The sequence below is a fragment of the Pundamilia nyererei genome, unplaced genomic scaffold, assembly GCF_000239375.1.
Source record: "Pundamilia nyererei isolate P.nyererei 1_Seehausen unplaced genomic scaffold, PunNye1.0 scaffold00249, whole genome shotgun sequence".
Lineage (NCBI taxonomy): Eukaryota > Metazoa > Chordata > Actinopteri > Cichliformes > Cichlidae > Pundamilia > Pundamilia nyererei.
Genome location: NW_005187650.1, coordinates 820,629 through 834,775, shown reverse-complemented (window position 1 = coordinate 834,775; position 14,147 = coordinate 820,629). Strand labels below are relative to the sequence as shown.

The window sequence follows — 14,147 nt, the reverse complement described above, 5'->3', positions numbered from 1 at the left end:
GGGGGGGGTGCCAAGGATCTCACTCAGCTGATGCCTGAACAGACAAGCCACCACTGATTTCATGAGCTGCAGAAGAGGATTTTTGATTACAGTAAGTATCAATAAAAAGTCAATGGGACTCTGAGACATCGTTTCTCTCTCGAGAGCTTTCGCTTTCTCTTTTTTTCTTCTCTTTTTTTCCCCCTTTTCTTTTTTTTCTTTTTTTTTTTTAGCAAAAATATCATGCAGTCTTTAGTTCCAAAAACCCCCTGGTGGGATCTCGTGTTTGTTTTGTTCGTTTCAGCAGGAAAAAGAAACTCAAAGCCTCCAAATTCTTCTTTCACAATTATTCTTAAACATTCAAGTCATCCTATTAATACTTTGTACAGCAGAAAGGTCTTTCGGATTTCACATGTGTATATATAAATATAATATATAGAAATATGCATATACATATGTTCAACTCGTATATGTGTATACATATTTTGGAACTGTATCAAAGCCAATTTAATGTGCTCTCAAAATATGGCCCATGATTCCTTGTGGGATGCACATCATTTCACATAGTATAACCAGTAGATAAGGTTGAAAAATCCAAAGGTGATAGGGAAAATGACCCGGGACCACTTGTCAATGGTGCTAACATCTGACAGGTTGGGGATTTTCAACTTGAGCTTGGAGGAGCGTCGTCTTAGCCGACAGTTGGCCCGGCTCCGCATGGCACTCCGATCCAGCGAGTGGTGGCTGAAGCCATCTCGGGGGGCCATGGGCTTCCTGAATTGGACCCCGGAGCTGTCAAAGGACATGACCGAATTCCGAGAGTCACTGACGCTGCTCCCCACGTCAGAAGGCATCACTTCGTTATTCATCTCCAGCGTGGTGAGGAGGATGTTTCCATAAGCATCCACCTGTGCAAAGCGGCGAAAGACACAAAGATTCAGCGAGGGCTGAAATGCCAAGGAGCAGCCCCATTAATCCCATTAAAACTGATACTTATGTTAAACCCCCCCTCCCATCCCACAAGCTGTCAAGCTTAAGCAAAATGCAGGGATGATATGGAATGTCATTTCTCGCATGCAACAGAAATAGTTAACAAGACTTTCTTTATATATTACTGCTATTATTATTTTCTTTCTTTTTTTTTTTAACACAAGTTACTTTATCGTGAGGTCTGGCCTACAGCTGATATGATTGCTAAATAAATGTACCCCAACTTTTCTTTGTTCCTCGAGATACAGATTTCTTCGCTGTGTAAATGACCTGAAGGTGTTGGTTTGAAACGGCACGGAAATGGAGTCCTTGCAATGTGAAAGAAAAATGAAGAGAACATTAAACGGCTATAAAAATACTGGCAAATAAGCACATTTTCTCAGAAATTACACAAGGCATAAGACATAGAGTTAACAGGAACAACTTTTGAATAAGCATAGCATTTTTAGTACCTCACACACAGGAAAACAGGAAAGGGGGGGGGGGGCTTTTTTCACTCCATTTTAGCATCTGTCATTGGCAAATTGCATAAGTGCTGATGCTTCCTTATCTTGCGTTTTGATGTTTATCCAATTTTTCTTTTTTTCATTTTGCAGGAAAACGAGCGCTGAAATATAAGGCCGGCCGAGTGAGAGTGAATAAAGCCTACAGCATAAACATAGACAACAACCTAAATAAGAAATGGGAATGTTTACACCACTGTTGAGTTAGATGAATAGGTATCTCAATGAAAAAGGCTATGTTCGATAAAAAGCAGTCAGTGCTTGAGGGAGAAGCAATGGATGATGGTCGGTGAATGCATATTAGGCTGTGGTGGCATCAGTATGCTTGTGGAAGATTACTTCAGGGACTAGTGTATGCATATGTGTCTTTGGATAAAATGGCTGTGGCTCGAAATCTTATGTGCAGAACATCGTTGTTTTGTACTTGAACTCTGACTGACACAGAGAGGTGGAGTACAAAAAAAGGGGGGGAAAGAGAGAGAGAGAAAGAGGCGGCAGATGAAGATGCAAACCTGTTCCCTCAGGCGCTTCTCTTCGTATCTTGTGCGCTCATTGTTGGCTTTGTTCAGCCTCTCGCTGAGTTTCTTCTGTTGCGCGGGGCCCCGACCAAAGAACACGTAATTTACAAAGGCATATTCAAGCAGGGCCAGGAACACAAACACAAAACAGCCCATGAGGTAGACGTCGATGGCTTTCACATATGGAATCTTTGGGAGAGTCTCCCTAAGGTGGGTGTTAATAGTGGTCATGGTAAGCACCGTTGTCACACCTGAGTACAGCAGCACACACACAGAAAAGAAACGCAGAGACCGTCAGATACTGCACATGTACACACTTTTACTCCAAACTGTACTTGTGTATCGTTACTTACTGCGTGGTGATAGAAGTGGTGAAAGGAGTGCACAATTTACTTTTATTTAGACAAAAATGTCATTCCAGTGTTCTTTTCTCCCTTTTAATCTTGCATTGCTTTGCTAATATAGTGGTAACTCAGTAATATTTGCCTTTAACGCGTGTTAGAGGAGATGAGGAGAAAAGTGGGATTATTATGTAAATGTAATCGGATACATATTTTTACTAGAGTTCATTGATTGGCTCCAAAGTAGGAGTTACAGTTCGCCGCTTTCACAGGGCCTCTGTCACTAACACAGAGAGACAGCCAACCATTCACATCTACCTCCAATTTACAATCACCAGTGAACCTAACATAAGCCTGTCTTTGGACTGCCAGAGAAAGACCATGAAAACATCCCCACGCAGAAGGGCCCAGCTGGGGGGTGGATTTGAACAGAGGACGCTGCACCATCACTATGCCACCGTGCCACCCTGATCACATCTTAGTCTAACTATCATAGCGTTAGTCACTTTGATGCGGTTTATTCAATTATCATGGCAGACAATGCTCTGAGAATACTTGAGAAATTGGATAAGTGTCATGAAAGTTACCAATTTTGGTAGTTAGCTGGGCCTTGTGTCATTACTAATTATTTGCAATAAAAATATTATATTTAAAATAAAGATTTTTTTTTAATACTGTCCCACTGAAATAGTTGTGTTATTCTGTTTTTGGACTAATTTCTGGGAACAAAAGAAATTCCACATGACCGCAAAGTCCTATTGAAAATAGCTGACGCTGTGACCTTTAGGTGTGCGTTTGTTGTAATTATCTATCAGTCATTTGCCTGTATATGCTTCAGAGTTACACAGGAACAAGTAACACTGCACGACAGCCACATGTTGTTCCTTCCTGTGATAATAAATATATTCTAGCAGAGATAGTTATGAGTTTAATAATGCAGCAGTGGCTGCGGCTTACCCAGGGCCACCCGAGCTGCAGAGGCATCGTAATTGATCCAGAAGGAGACCCAGGAGAGGATGGTGATCAAGATAGAGGGCATATATGTCTGCAAGATGAAATATCCAATGTTCCTCTTAATCCTAAAACTCAGTGAAAGCCTTGGATATGCACCTGTAAGGAGAGAGGATGGAGGATGGGTGATTTTGGAGCAGGAGAAGAGTGAAAACACATTAGTAAAAAAAAAGAAAAAGAAAGAAAGGAAAAAAGAAGGGAGAAACCATGGCACAATTTAAGTGTTCCAAACTCTGCACTTTGACAACACGCAGGGTAGTCATTTCTCCATTTGTTCAGATGGAGCACTTAATTTCCCCAAAGCGATGGATTCCTTTCCAGGGACAAGTTCGATTCCAATTAAACATGGCAGAAAGTCGCAAACGAGGCAGATTTTTCTGCAACCCCTATCTCAGCAGGCAGCTCCAGCATCCCTCTGAGAATTGTCACAGTGAGCTGCTCTGCTTTTCTTTTGCACTTTCTCTGTCCTCTAAACATTAACAAACGGCCATTTTTAAAGGTGGATAATTGCAGTGCATGCCTATACGCTGAGAGGAAGAAAAATGTGTGCCGTAAGTCATTTATTGCAGAATCTTACCAGAAAATGTTTTCTAGGAAAACTATCAGCCAATGTAAACACTGATGGATGGTTTCTCTGCTGTCTAGACAAGATATTTTTAAAAAATATATGTAAATAAAACTAGAATACAATGATGTACAAAAGATTTTGAGCACAATATTTAATTGGAAATCGTGCAAGGGCATGTTTATGTCTAACAGAATTTCATTTTGAGTGTGAAACTGTCAGCAAAAGTTGCGACAGGGGCACTGTGTTACATCTCGTCATTTTTTACACAAAAAGATGAGCATTTGGGAACTGAACAGGTGAATGTGTTATCCCGTGTCGGTTTTTACCTTTTTACTCTGGATGCTATAACTCCAAGAGGATTTGGTTGGACATTATGTTGCTGAAAGAACTTTCGGCAAAAAGTGCTGCTCTAAAATCTTCATGAATTTTATTGAGTATTAATGGGAGCTTCCGTGCCATTGCACTAATGCACCACCACACAATAGAAACTGTAGTTGTTGGCTTTGGACCAATGTGTTACCTGACTTACCACCTTTAAGTCACTGATCTGTCATCTTGTCATCTCACCAAAGGACAATTTTCCACTTTTTTTGTTCTTTGCATGATTTTCACTTGTATTGTATTGTCGATGTAGCAACCTCGAATCACCTGTAAATCTTTTAACGGACTGGTACATTTGCATAAATGCTTTATCAAATGTGATAAATACATGCCAGATAAAGAGCAGCAACAAATATTATTGGAAGTCGTCAAACTCAATGAATTATTAATCATACATTCGACTATTTCCTCTGTTTACCCTTGTCTGGTCGCTTAAGGGAAGTTGGAATCAGTTGAAACACAACTAAAAGGACATTTATGTTACACGTCTAAGGTCGCTTCTACATCTTTGCTTGTTGAAAGTCCGATGAGAAGATTAATAATCCGTACGCTGAATACGAAGCACAGAGAGAGTGAAGTGTTAGGTTAACATAAATACTGCAAATAAGGATAATGAGCTAGCATGCCTGTATTCAGAGGGGAAAAAGCTCACCTACTAATAAAGCTATTTATCTCTCTCAAGCGCTCTAATTAACACATCTCATCCCCGGAGTCACTGACGTTTGCCGAGCAAACTGACAAGATTGCAAGGAGGCACTGCCACGGGCCAAGAAGTATACAGTATAAGGCAATATAAAAGCTGCTGCTTTTGCACTTTTTGTTTAAAGTAAACAAGATATGTTTTGTTAATTGGTAGTTTAATTCCTGGAAAAAACAGCCTCCCTCTCATCATTGCTCTCCATCTTCATAGCTCACTGTGCACAGCAGTAGTTTTCTTATAGTTATGATTCTTTTAATAGCAATAATGATAAATAAAAGCTAAATCAAGAGTTTTAGAAGTGTTCCATGAGTAATCCTGATGAGACAGTTCTCTATAATCTCTAATTTGTGAGAAACAAAAAGATGTTTGCTGGACCATTTCAGGCTTTCATAACCAGCAGCTCAGTTTCTAAATTTCTGCATTTTTATTGTGATTTATTGTGCTTGTATGCAGCCTCTGTCTAAATAGATGTGAAGCATTCTTACCTGTAGTAAAGATGACCTCCTTGGACACCAATTGGGTGGCCACGATGGAGAACTGAGGTAACTCTAACTTGTCAACGCCTGTAACAGCATTGTCTCCTCCTTCCCAGAAGAATACAATGTCATCTGTGGTATATCCATCTGTGCCAAGGTCGGGGAAAATGAGAAGTCAGGGGAGGGAGGTGTAAATGTGATAAAGAAATCCTCGTTAAAGTCAACCACATTTCTGTATGAAGTCTGATACATGAGTATGGATAATAAGTCAGGGCCTGCACTGCTTTGAAGTCACTGAGAGTTCAGGAACATGGTGTCTTTATATGCCTGTTGACTGCCTTCCTAGATAATAGTTATCTATCTATCTATCTATCTATCTATCTATCTATCTATCTAAGAACATCATATAAACAGAAAAGCATGGTAGTGGTAGTGTGATGGTCTGGGGTTGCTTTGCTACTTCGGGAGCATCAACCAGGATTTCTGCTCGTTACTAGAATGTCCTGAAGTAGAATTCCCTGCCATCAGTTTGTATCCTGAAGCTCATGCATACTGGAGTTATGTAGCAGTCAAAGTCCAGACTTAAATCTAATTGCTTTGGCAAGACCTTAAAAGGACCGGACCGTTCCTGCTAAAAAACTAAACAAAAAACCCTCCAATGTGGCTGAATTAGAACAATTCTTCAAAGAAGAGTGAACCAAAGCTCCGCCACAATGATTTGAAAGACTTATTGCCAGTATTTGCAAATGCTTGACTGCAGTTCTTGCTGCCAAGGGTGGCTCAAAAAAGTGCATGTGGCATTTGTTTTTCACATAGGGACGGGTAGATTCGGATAGCTTTTTCTCCTTAATAAAAGCTATCATCATTTAAAAACTGTATTTTGGGTTAAGTTTGTCTAATATTAAAATTTGTTTCACGATCTAGAACATTTACATGTAACAAACGTTCATGTTTTTGTTGTAGTTTTTCATTTGGTGTATTTGTTAAGTAAAAGATCAAGTGTAGTCAAGCAGTGGGAGCAGGAAGAACACATTTTTGCTTAAGACTTCAATCTACCAATCCATAATCACATGCTTCACTATCCCATCTCCTGTGAAGATATAGCCCCGTATGCATTAATATCTACATAAATTAACATATACTGTATCATAGGTATGACGCGCCCACATATTCTCAACTGGCAGTGCAATTGAAAGTGACCACAGTTAGATTTATGTCAGTAGGCCAGCATGCATTCACTGCAGAGCCGTTTCTCAGTCTGAGAAGTATTACTCCATTTCACATTCTACTACTCTGTGCTCAGACCTGGACTGCATTCAGTAAGGGACCAGGATTCATTACTATTAAATCTCTCTTTTAGGTTATAGGAAATGCGACATTGTCCATGAAATTGAAGCAAGTGGCTGACTTATAAATCAAACTGATGTTTAATGTGCACCATTCACTAGTGCATAGCTTCCATGACTGTAAATAGCAGAAATGCATGCAAGTCTTTAATTCACAGCCTGTCCATATTTGATTGCTTATTGAAATCCCCGAGGGTAAATGCTAGGCAGTTTTATCTTGAACAACATGAACCACAAAATATCTGGTGTATTGAGCAAGTGGATTTGATTGATGGAACGGTCAATGAAAATGATCAAGCAAATACAATTTTTAATTACACCACAAGCATATTTTTCTCTCGGATAATGATTTATTGAAATTAAAGCATTTGGGGGAAAATAATATGTGAAACAGCTGCCAGCTAATGTTAGGAGTTGTATTTTATAGGAAAGTTTAAAGTGAAGTGCAGACTTTTAGTTTTTATTTCAAGGGCTTTTTTTTTTCAATAACTATTTGGGAATTACAGACACTTTTAAACACAGCCCACTCGTTTTCAGAGGATCAAAATTATGAATTGACACAATTTTAAATATAAGGATTGTTTTCTTTATACTTGGATGAAAATTCTTTGACTGGCTGAAATCTTGTTTGTGGTTCTCTCTGCCTTCAGGTTTGTACTTAGTAACTGAAAAGCATGCACTGTTGGGTTGAGACCAGGAAATTGATAAATATCCCAAACCCTTCCTGGTCTTTTTTGATACTTTGTTGATGTTTGTAGTTTTGCATTGTGCATCTTTTGGCAAATTATGGGTAGAGCATACGCTACTTTGAGTTTATGATTGTTTTTTACTTTGTTTTCTTTGTTAACACAAGTATTGTTTGATGGCTTTGTGTTGTGGTAGTGGTAAGACTGTTTATTAATCGGTGAGCATGGCTAACTTATTAGTCTTTCCCAAAATATCAAACTGCCCCTTTAGGACATACTGAAAAAGGAACATACTACCTTATTCAAAGTATCTGGGTCCAGACTACCTTCTAAATGAATCATTGCTGATAAGCCCTGAATCTGGTGCTAAATGGAACCTAACCAATAACTAATTTCTACCTTCTTGCTACCGATATATTGGTTACATGTCTTATGTACAAATTATTCATTGAAATGTATGATGTGGATGTGATGGGTAGAGTTAGTATATTATTTATTAATGTGGACACTATGTTACACATTGAAAGTTCACTACGGTTTGCAGTATTAATTACTGGCCTTTGCCACTGAATAATCCACGGCTGGCTTGGTCCATCTGTCACACTGATGGCGGACTGTGACTATTAAAACTGGGACTTCAGCTCAGCCAAAACTTAGCCGCAACATTAAAAAGGCAGCAACCGGGAAAAAGATTTTGCCAGTAATAGGGACTATATCTCAACCTCACTTCCTATTCCATCAACTTAAGTGATGTCGTCATCCAAATAGATTCAATTTTCCTCCCTTTTCCTGTAAAGAATGCAGACAGTTCGAGTGTATCGGTGTTTTCCCAGACTACTGAAAGGAACCAAAGAAGTTATCTAATTTTTGTGCGTGTATTTCATTTCAGCTCAGTTTTGCAGTCATTTACGGTCATATTCGTTTCTCTCCTCTGCGTTCTTTGCTGATCTATGCACCCTAAAAACCCTTTTAGATTGATTACTGTCTCTTTTGGAGGTGAGTAATCAATGCACATCATCAAGCACTGCAACTTTTTCTTTTTCTGAAAGCAGTCATGAAGTCATATACGCCGAGGGTTAAACATCAGACAATTGCCATACATGTGCAAAGATGACAAATATCTTTCTACAAAATAAACCAAAATAAAACTTTCTGTATTTGCACCTAATTCAATATAGATTACCTGTATTGTAGTGATTAGCTAGCAAAAAAGTCATGGTTGAACATTAGGGTGGAGCATACTGGGGGCCGTCTGCATTATGCGAAACTCTTGAATCTTTTATGCATCAGTTTATGAAGGAAAATTATTATCAGGCCTGGGGAGTAAAAATATGACAAAAATTCTGATATAAAATAGAGTTAAGCTCCCAGACAAACCATACTGCTTTTAAATAATTATTCTCAGCTTCTCTTCCTCACAGTTTGGGCCACTCTCCTTAAAAGTTGCTTTAGTTAATTGAGGCTGCAACACTGATTCTTTTTCATCCATCCTGCTTGAGATCATTGTCCTGCTACATGGTCCAGTTCCGGACAAGGTTTAGCTGTTAGACAGAGGGCCTCACATTTGATTGTACAATCATTTGATATACAGAAAAGGTCCTGGTCATGTCTCCAAAACAAGCCCAAATCATCACCCTTCCACCACCGTGCCTACATGTTTGTGCTGATATGGTTTTTTGGATTTTTCCAAATGCAGTGCATTCTTGCATACTTTTTCTAATTGTAGTGTCATGAACTTTAACATTTAACATGCTAACTAAGGCCTGTAGGGTCTGAGAAGTAGCTCTTGGGTTTTTTGCTATTTCTCTGAGCATTGCACAGTTTGACTGAGAACAAAAATTTATACTTGTGGCTGTAGGTATGTTTTTTTTTTTTGAAGGGTCTTTTGCATTACTCACAGCTTTCAATTTCCAGGGTGCAGTTCTGTTCATCAAGAGGGTACCTCCTTAAGTCCATCATGCAAGCAGCAGTAGTGGTTATCCTGTGAGACAAAGACAGAATAGAGACATGAAGACCTGGTACAGATGAGACCTGATGAGGGGAGTAGTAAAAAGTCCAACAACATGGGAGACATAGTGCAGTGGGGCAAGGAGTGGTCCTTTACCTGGAAGTTTCAAGTTCTAATCCTGCATGAATCCAAAACTTGCATTAACCTTTTTACGGCACATGTGAAGCTCATGGTCAGGAGATCTGCAGGAAGTAGATTTTCTTTTTTCAAATTCTTCCTTTTCTTGACATTTTTATATTTCTCCTTTAATATAGAGGTCATCATTTGTCATGTTGTACATAATAATGAACCATTAGTATGACGATTCCATAATCAAAATTCCCTTTAAGAGTAATTATTCTGCAGGTCATTGATTTGATGACAGTTTGTCAATACTCTATCTGTCCCTATGGGTCTGAACATACATAGCTTTGTAGGTTCTTTTCTATAAAGGGGAAAATGTGAGACTTCAGTGTGATTTATACATTTGTGATTTTTGAGGTCTGGTGACGTTATTTCGTTTTATGTGGATCACTAACTGCTCAGAGCCTGCATAGGATTTTGTCGATTTATGTTATTTATTGCTTGCTCTGAGATATGCATTTCTGCCAGGTAGCTTTAGAAAAATGTATGCATAGTAGCTTAATGCCAATAAATCAAGGCGCACGGGAAAGCAGCTTTGGCTACAAATTACACATGTGGGGGTCTTTGAGATATTCACCGGTGCAGCAGATTTTAGTTATTACATTTCTGCGGTTTATACCAGCTGGTATGTGTTCATCACACCAGTTCTCATTTGCTTACTGCTGCCCTGTGCAAGTAAAATATATTTACAGTAAATTAACTTTCAGGTCATCGCCTTGTGACAGAAGCAAGCAGCACATTCATGTGAGAGCATGATAGCACCTCACAAAGTTTCAGCTTTTAGAGGATGCAATACTTTCGGGATACACTGAATCATATAAGCCACAGATGCTGCCAGAGTCCATGGTTTTATACTAATATAGCAAGAAAATATACACAACCATCTACCATAACTAGAATTAGAAATACATTAGATAATAAGCTCTTTGTGCTGGAAATATATTGCTTGAACACAGAGTCTGTAAATTGGTCATGGTGGCGTGAACACAGTTCTGCTGGCAGGTAATTGGAAAACAAAATATGTTCTGCTGAAGCTGATTTGGCTATATTTACACCCCAGCATGTGTGGCTACTAAAGCCATGATGGCAAAAGGCACCATGAAGGGTAAAGAAAATTATACATGTACATAAACAAAGTGTGCGACACGTATGTGTTTATTATTCACAATGACATTGTGCTGCATTCTGCTGCACAAGCAGTAAGCTGTTCAATCTGCATGCTGTTCTGCTCTACTGTACCGCACCTCCCTGTTGTCTCACAGCGATCTTCTGCTGAGAGGGTATAGCAAGGCCACTATTGTTACACACTGTGACAAGATAACATCATGCCTAATTACATTAACAGAAAAGGTCCCTTGGCAATCGTGATTCGAGACCAAAAGTTGAAAAAAGTCAAAGTCAACAATAATTACAGTTTAGAATTGCTATATGAGTCCATTTAGTCGGTTTCTCCCTGCATTTGTAATATGAGCACCATGAACACCATGTTAGAGAAAGACCAGGGTTTGGAGTAAACTAGATTTATGCAAACATACAATTGGGATTGAAGTTCATAGATAAAATAAACAGCTGAAAGTGGATAGTGCAGCAGTCCTTCGATATCATGATTACAATAATAAAGACAAGGAAAAAGTAGAACATTCACAGTTAAAAGAAACATTGGCTACCAGTTGGAAACAAACAGAGGTCTCCTGGGTTACATTTGAATGTTTCCTCTTGTGTTTAGCAAACCTGTCCATCCACCCAGACCACCTCTCTACATACCTTTACCTGTGATCACTACAGTCTACTACTACTACTTGCCTATGAGATTGGTTTTTAAAAAAAGGCATCATCATATTAAAAGTTGAGTCCTTTGCAGTTCAGACCGCAGAAAGAACATGGAGACAAAAAAGAAAGATAAATTATCAGAGATCATTTCAAATCATTTGGGGCTTCTGTTATAGATAGTCTACATACTAGCCAGGTTTGGTCTTGGTGCTGAAATTGCACTGAAAACTCAAGGAGTCAACAGAATTTGAGCTAATAGCCTCGTACAAACAGAAAGCAGCCAGTTTCCATTATCAATAATCTTGTCTCTTGCCTATAGATTATTCATCATGAAGTGCAGATATCTGCAGTTTTATGCAATCCCATCAAACACTGTGTTGTTTTTTTACATTGATTAAATGATCAATTTAACATTTTCCTTTACTGCAGTTAAAATTATTAATTAAAATAAATAAGGTTAAAATCATAACTCTCTCTTTTTTTTAATGATTGCACAGCAAACATTAACACATTAACAAAACATCCAAAAAAGAGAGCCACCCCCCCTCTAGAGAAAACTAATACAATGGGTCCTTTTTGATCATAAACAGGAAGACAAATCCTGTCAAGATACTGTTACTATTCTTAAAAGACAATACCCCTGATACAGCAGCACAGCGGAGCAGTGGAATCCAGGCAGCTGCAGAAACAGCAGCTCAGAGTAATGGACAGAAATGAATTCTTTACCCCTCGGCAAAAAAAGAAGAGAAGCCCACAAGAAATGAAATTGACTTTATATGTGACAGTTAACAAGTCAGGAGAGAATCATCATTGAGTAGGCACGAGCTTGGATGGCTCACAGCGAGGGGCTGGGATTTGGAAATGTCAGCAGATGTAGGTCAGCAACTTCCAGTCCCACAAGAGATGGTCAGCAGCCTCAGACCTGTGCATGCACTGCAGTCTGACACTCAGCACTCTCTACGCTCTGGATTTTAAGTTTATATGCAATGCAATTTAGTTGTCTTTGGAGGTAAAAGACGAAAGTGAGGTATGGGGAAGGGAGCCATCTCAATGGGCCGGCCATTGGAATTGGCATCTAACGCCTAAAGAAACCTTTGTGGTCAAAATTCTGTTTTGATGGAACTTTGCAGCTTCTTTTAAGTCACTGCATTGCAAAAATGATTCATGAACAAAAGGGCTGACTAGTATGCAGCCAGTAATATAAAAAATAAATAAATAAAAGGTTCATTCCACTCATTTCAAAGAATTATGCCAACATAACACCACTACTAAAAGCAATCTGGAGGTGGATCCCAGAGGCTCGGCACTACAGACTGGTAGGCTTTCAGATATCTGAGCAAAAGTTGTGACGCCTACTCAGTCTACTCCTGTATCCATCTCTGTGTGGTAGTTTGCTTACCAAAGAAGATCACTGTAGTATCACAATGCTTGGCTTAATAAACAGAGCAACATGAGAGAGCAGATTTACAGAAACGGGAAGAGAGAGAACACAATCTGGCGAGAGCTTAGCTCAACAAAGCCCTCAATGCTCATATTGGCTCGTTGGTTTGCTGGTGATGATTCAGCCTCTGAACCCATTGGCAAGTTAGAAAAACCTGCTCAACAGTTTTTTACTGAATACATCTTCTTTTAGTGATGTTGGAAGTGACTTTGCGTGCAACACCCTGATGTTCCCATGCATCTTTTGCGGTTTGTTATACGTAATAAAGCACAAGGTTCAAATCTATCTGTAGAATTACCTGGTACAACCGAAAACAAAGAGCTTAAAGAACCAAAATGTTGCAATGATGGAATTTCATTGTTTGCTTTTTTTTTTTTTGTATTTGCATTCATACAATTCCTTCATCTCTGGATTCTTGTGGGCAAGCACAGCACTAATAATTCATGTGTCACAAGCATTTCAAGTAAGTGTTGAACTCAAAATATTAAGTTCAAAACTGTTCTGTGTGCATGTATGGGTACCTAACTTGATCCTCAAGCAATAGCTGAAATTAAAAATATATATACTAGAAACTGAAGTGTTAAAACTGCTTTAAAGGGTTCAAAGCTAAACTGTATGGACTATTACTTGAACAGTGCATAATCCTGTTAAAGTATTACCCTAAAAAAATGTTAATTAAATCTATGAATAAAAGTAACGCGGCAAAAAGTGCCTTTTATCCCACTGAAATTTATTGCTGTACGAGAAAAAAGAGACACAAGTACTTTGAAATTATGCACAAGCCTAGTTAGACTGTCACATCAGAAGAACTGGTTTGTGATCCGAACCATTCTTGGAGCATTGATCATTGCTGCATCCACAACTCTCCATTGCAATCTATGTCTTACAATACGAAAAATTTAGAACTAAGGATAATTATTACCGTTTACTTTATTAAAGTAAATTAAGTTGTAGCGCAGAACAGAGTAGTCTTTGAGTTATAGGTCTGAATATAGCATCTTTTAAAATATCTTTTTCGTGTGTGTTTGATCATGAGAAAAATTGATTTAAAAAAAAAGTTGGTGCAATCTGACTGGTAATCTGGAAGAACAAAGGCTGCTGGTACAAAGAATCATTCACCATTCAACACTCAAAGCCACATCAGTGGGTAAAAAATGACGGTGCCGTTGTGAAGCAGAGACACTTTTAAGCTTTTACCCAAAATGATTATAAAAATAGAAGTAGTCGAAGAACGCAAGTTAGATTAGAATCACAGTAAGTTGTACGAAACAAAGCACATTTAAAAAAAAACAAACACAAAAAAAAC

At 38.7% G+C, this 14,147-nt stretch overlaps 1 protein-coding gene across 2 annotated transcripts in view; it reads right to left on the bottom strand.

Moving 5' to 3' along the window:
- Nucleotides 1–183: 183 nt before the first annotated feature.
- Nucleotides 184–14,147, bottom strand: part of gabrb4 (gamma-aminobutyric acid type A receptor subunit beta4) — a 50,259-nt gene continuing 36,295 nt past the window's right edge. For both annotated transcript variants that reach the window (XM_005749573.2, XM_005749574.1), the window contains 6 exons: nt 9,398–9,480; nt 5,477–5,614; nt 3,289–3,441; nt 1,985–2,241; nt 1,188–1,277; nt 184–887 (listed from right to left, as the gene is read on the bottom strand). In XM_005749573.2, coding sequence (XP_005749630.1) covers nt 534–887; nt 1,188–1,277; nt 1,985–2,241; nt 3,289–3,441; nt 5,477–5,614; nt 9,398–9,480 — 1,075 coding nt within the window. In that variant the 3' untranslated portion in view covers nt 184–533. The remainder of the gene's footprint in view (nt 888–1,187; nt 1,278–1,984; nt 2,242–3,288; nt 3,442–5,476; nt 5,615–9,397; nt 9,481–14,147) is intronic.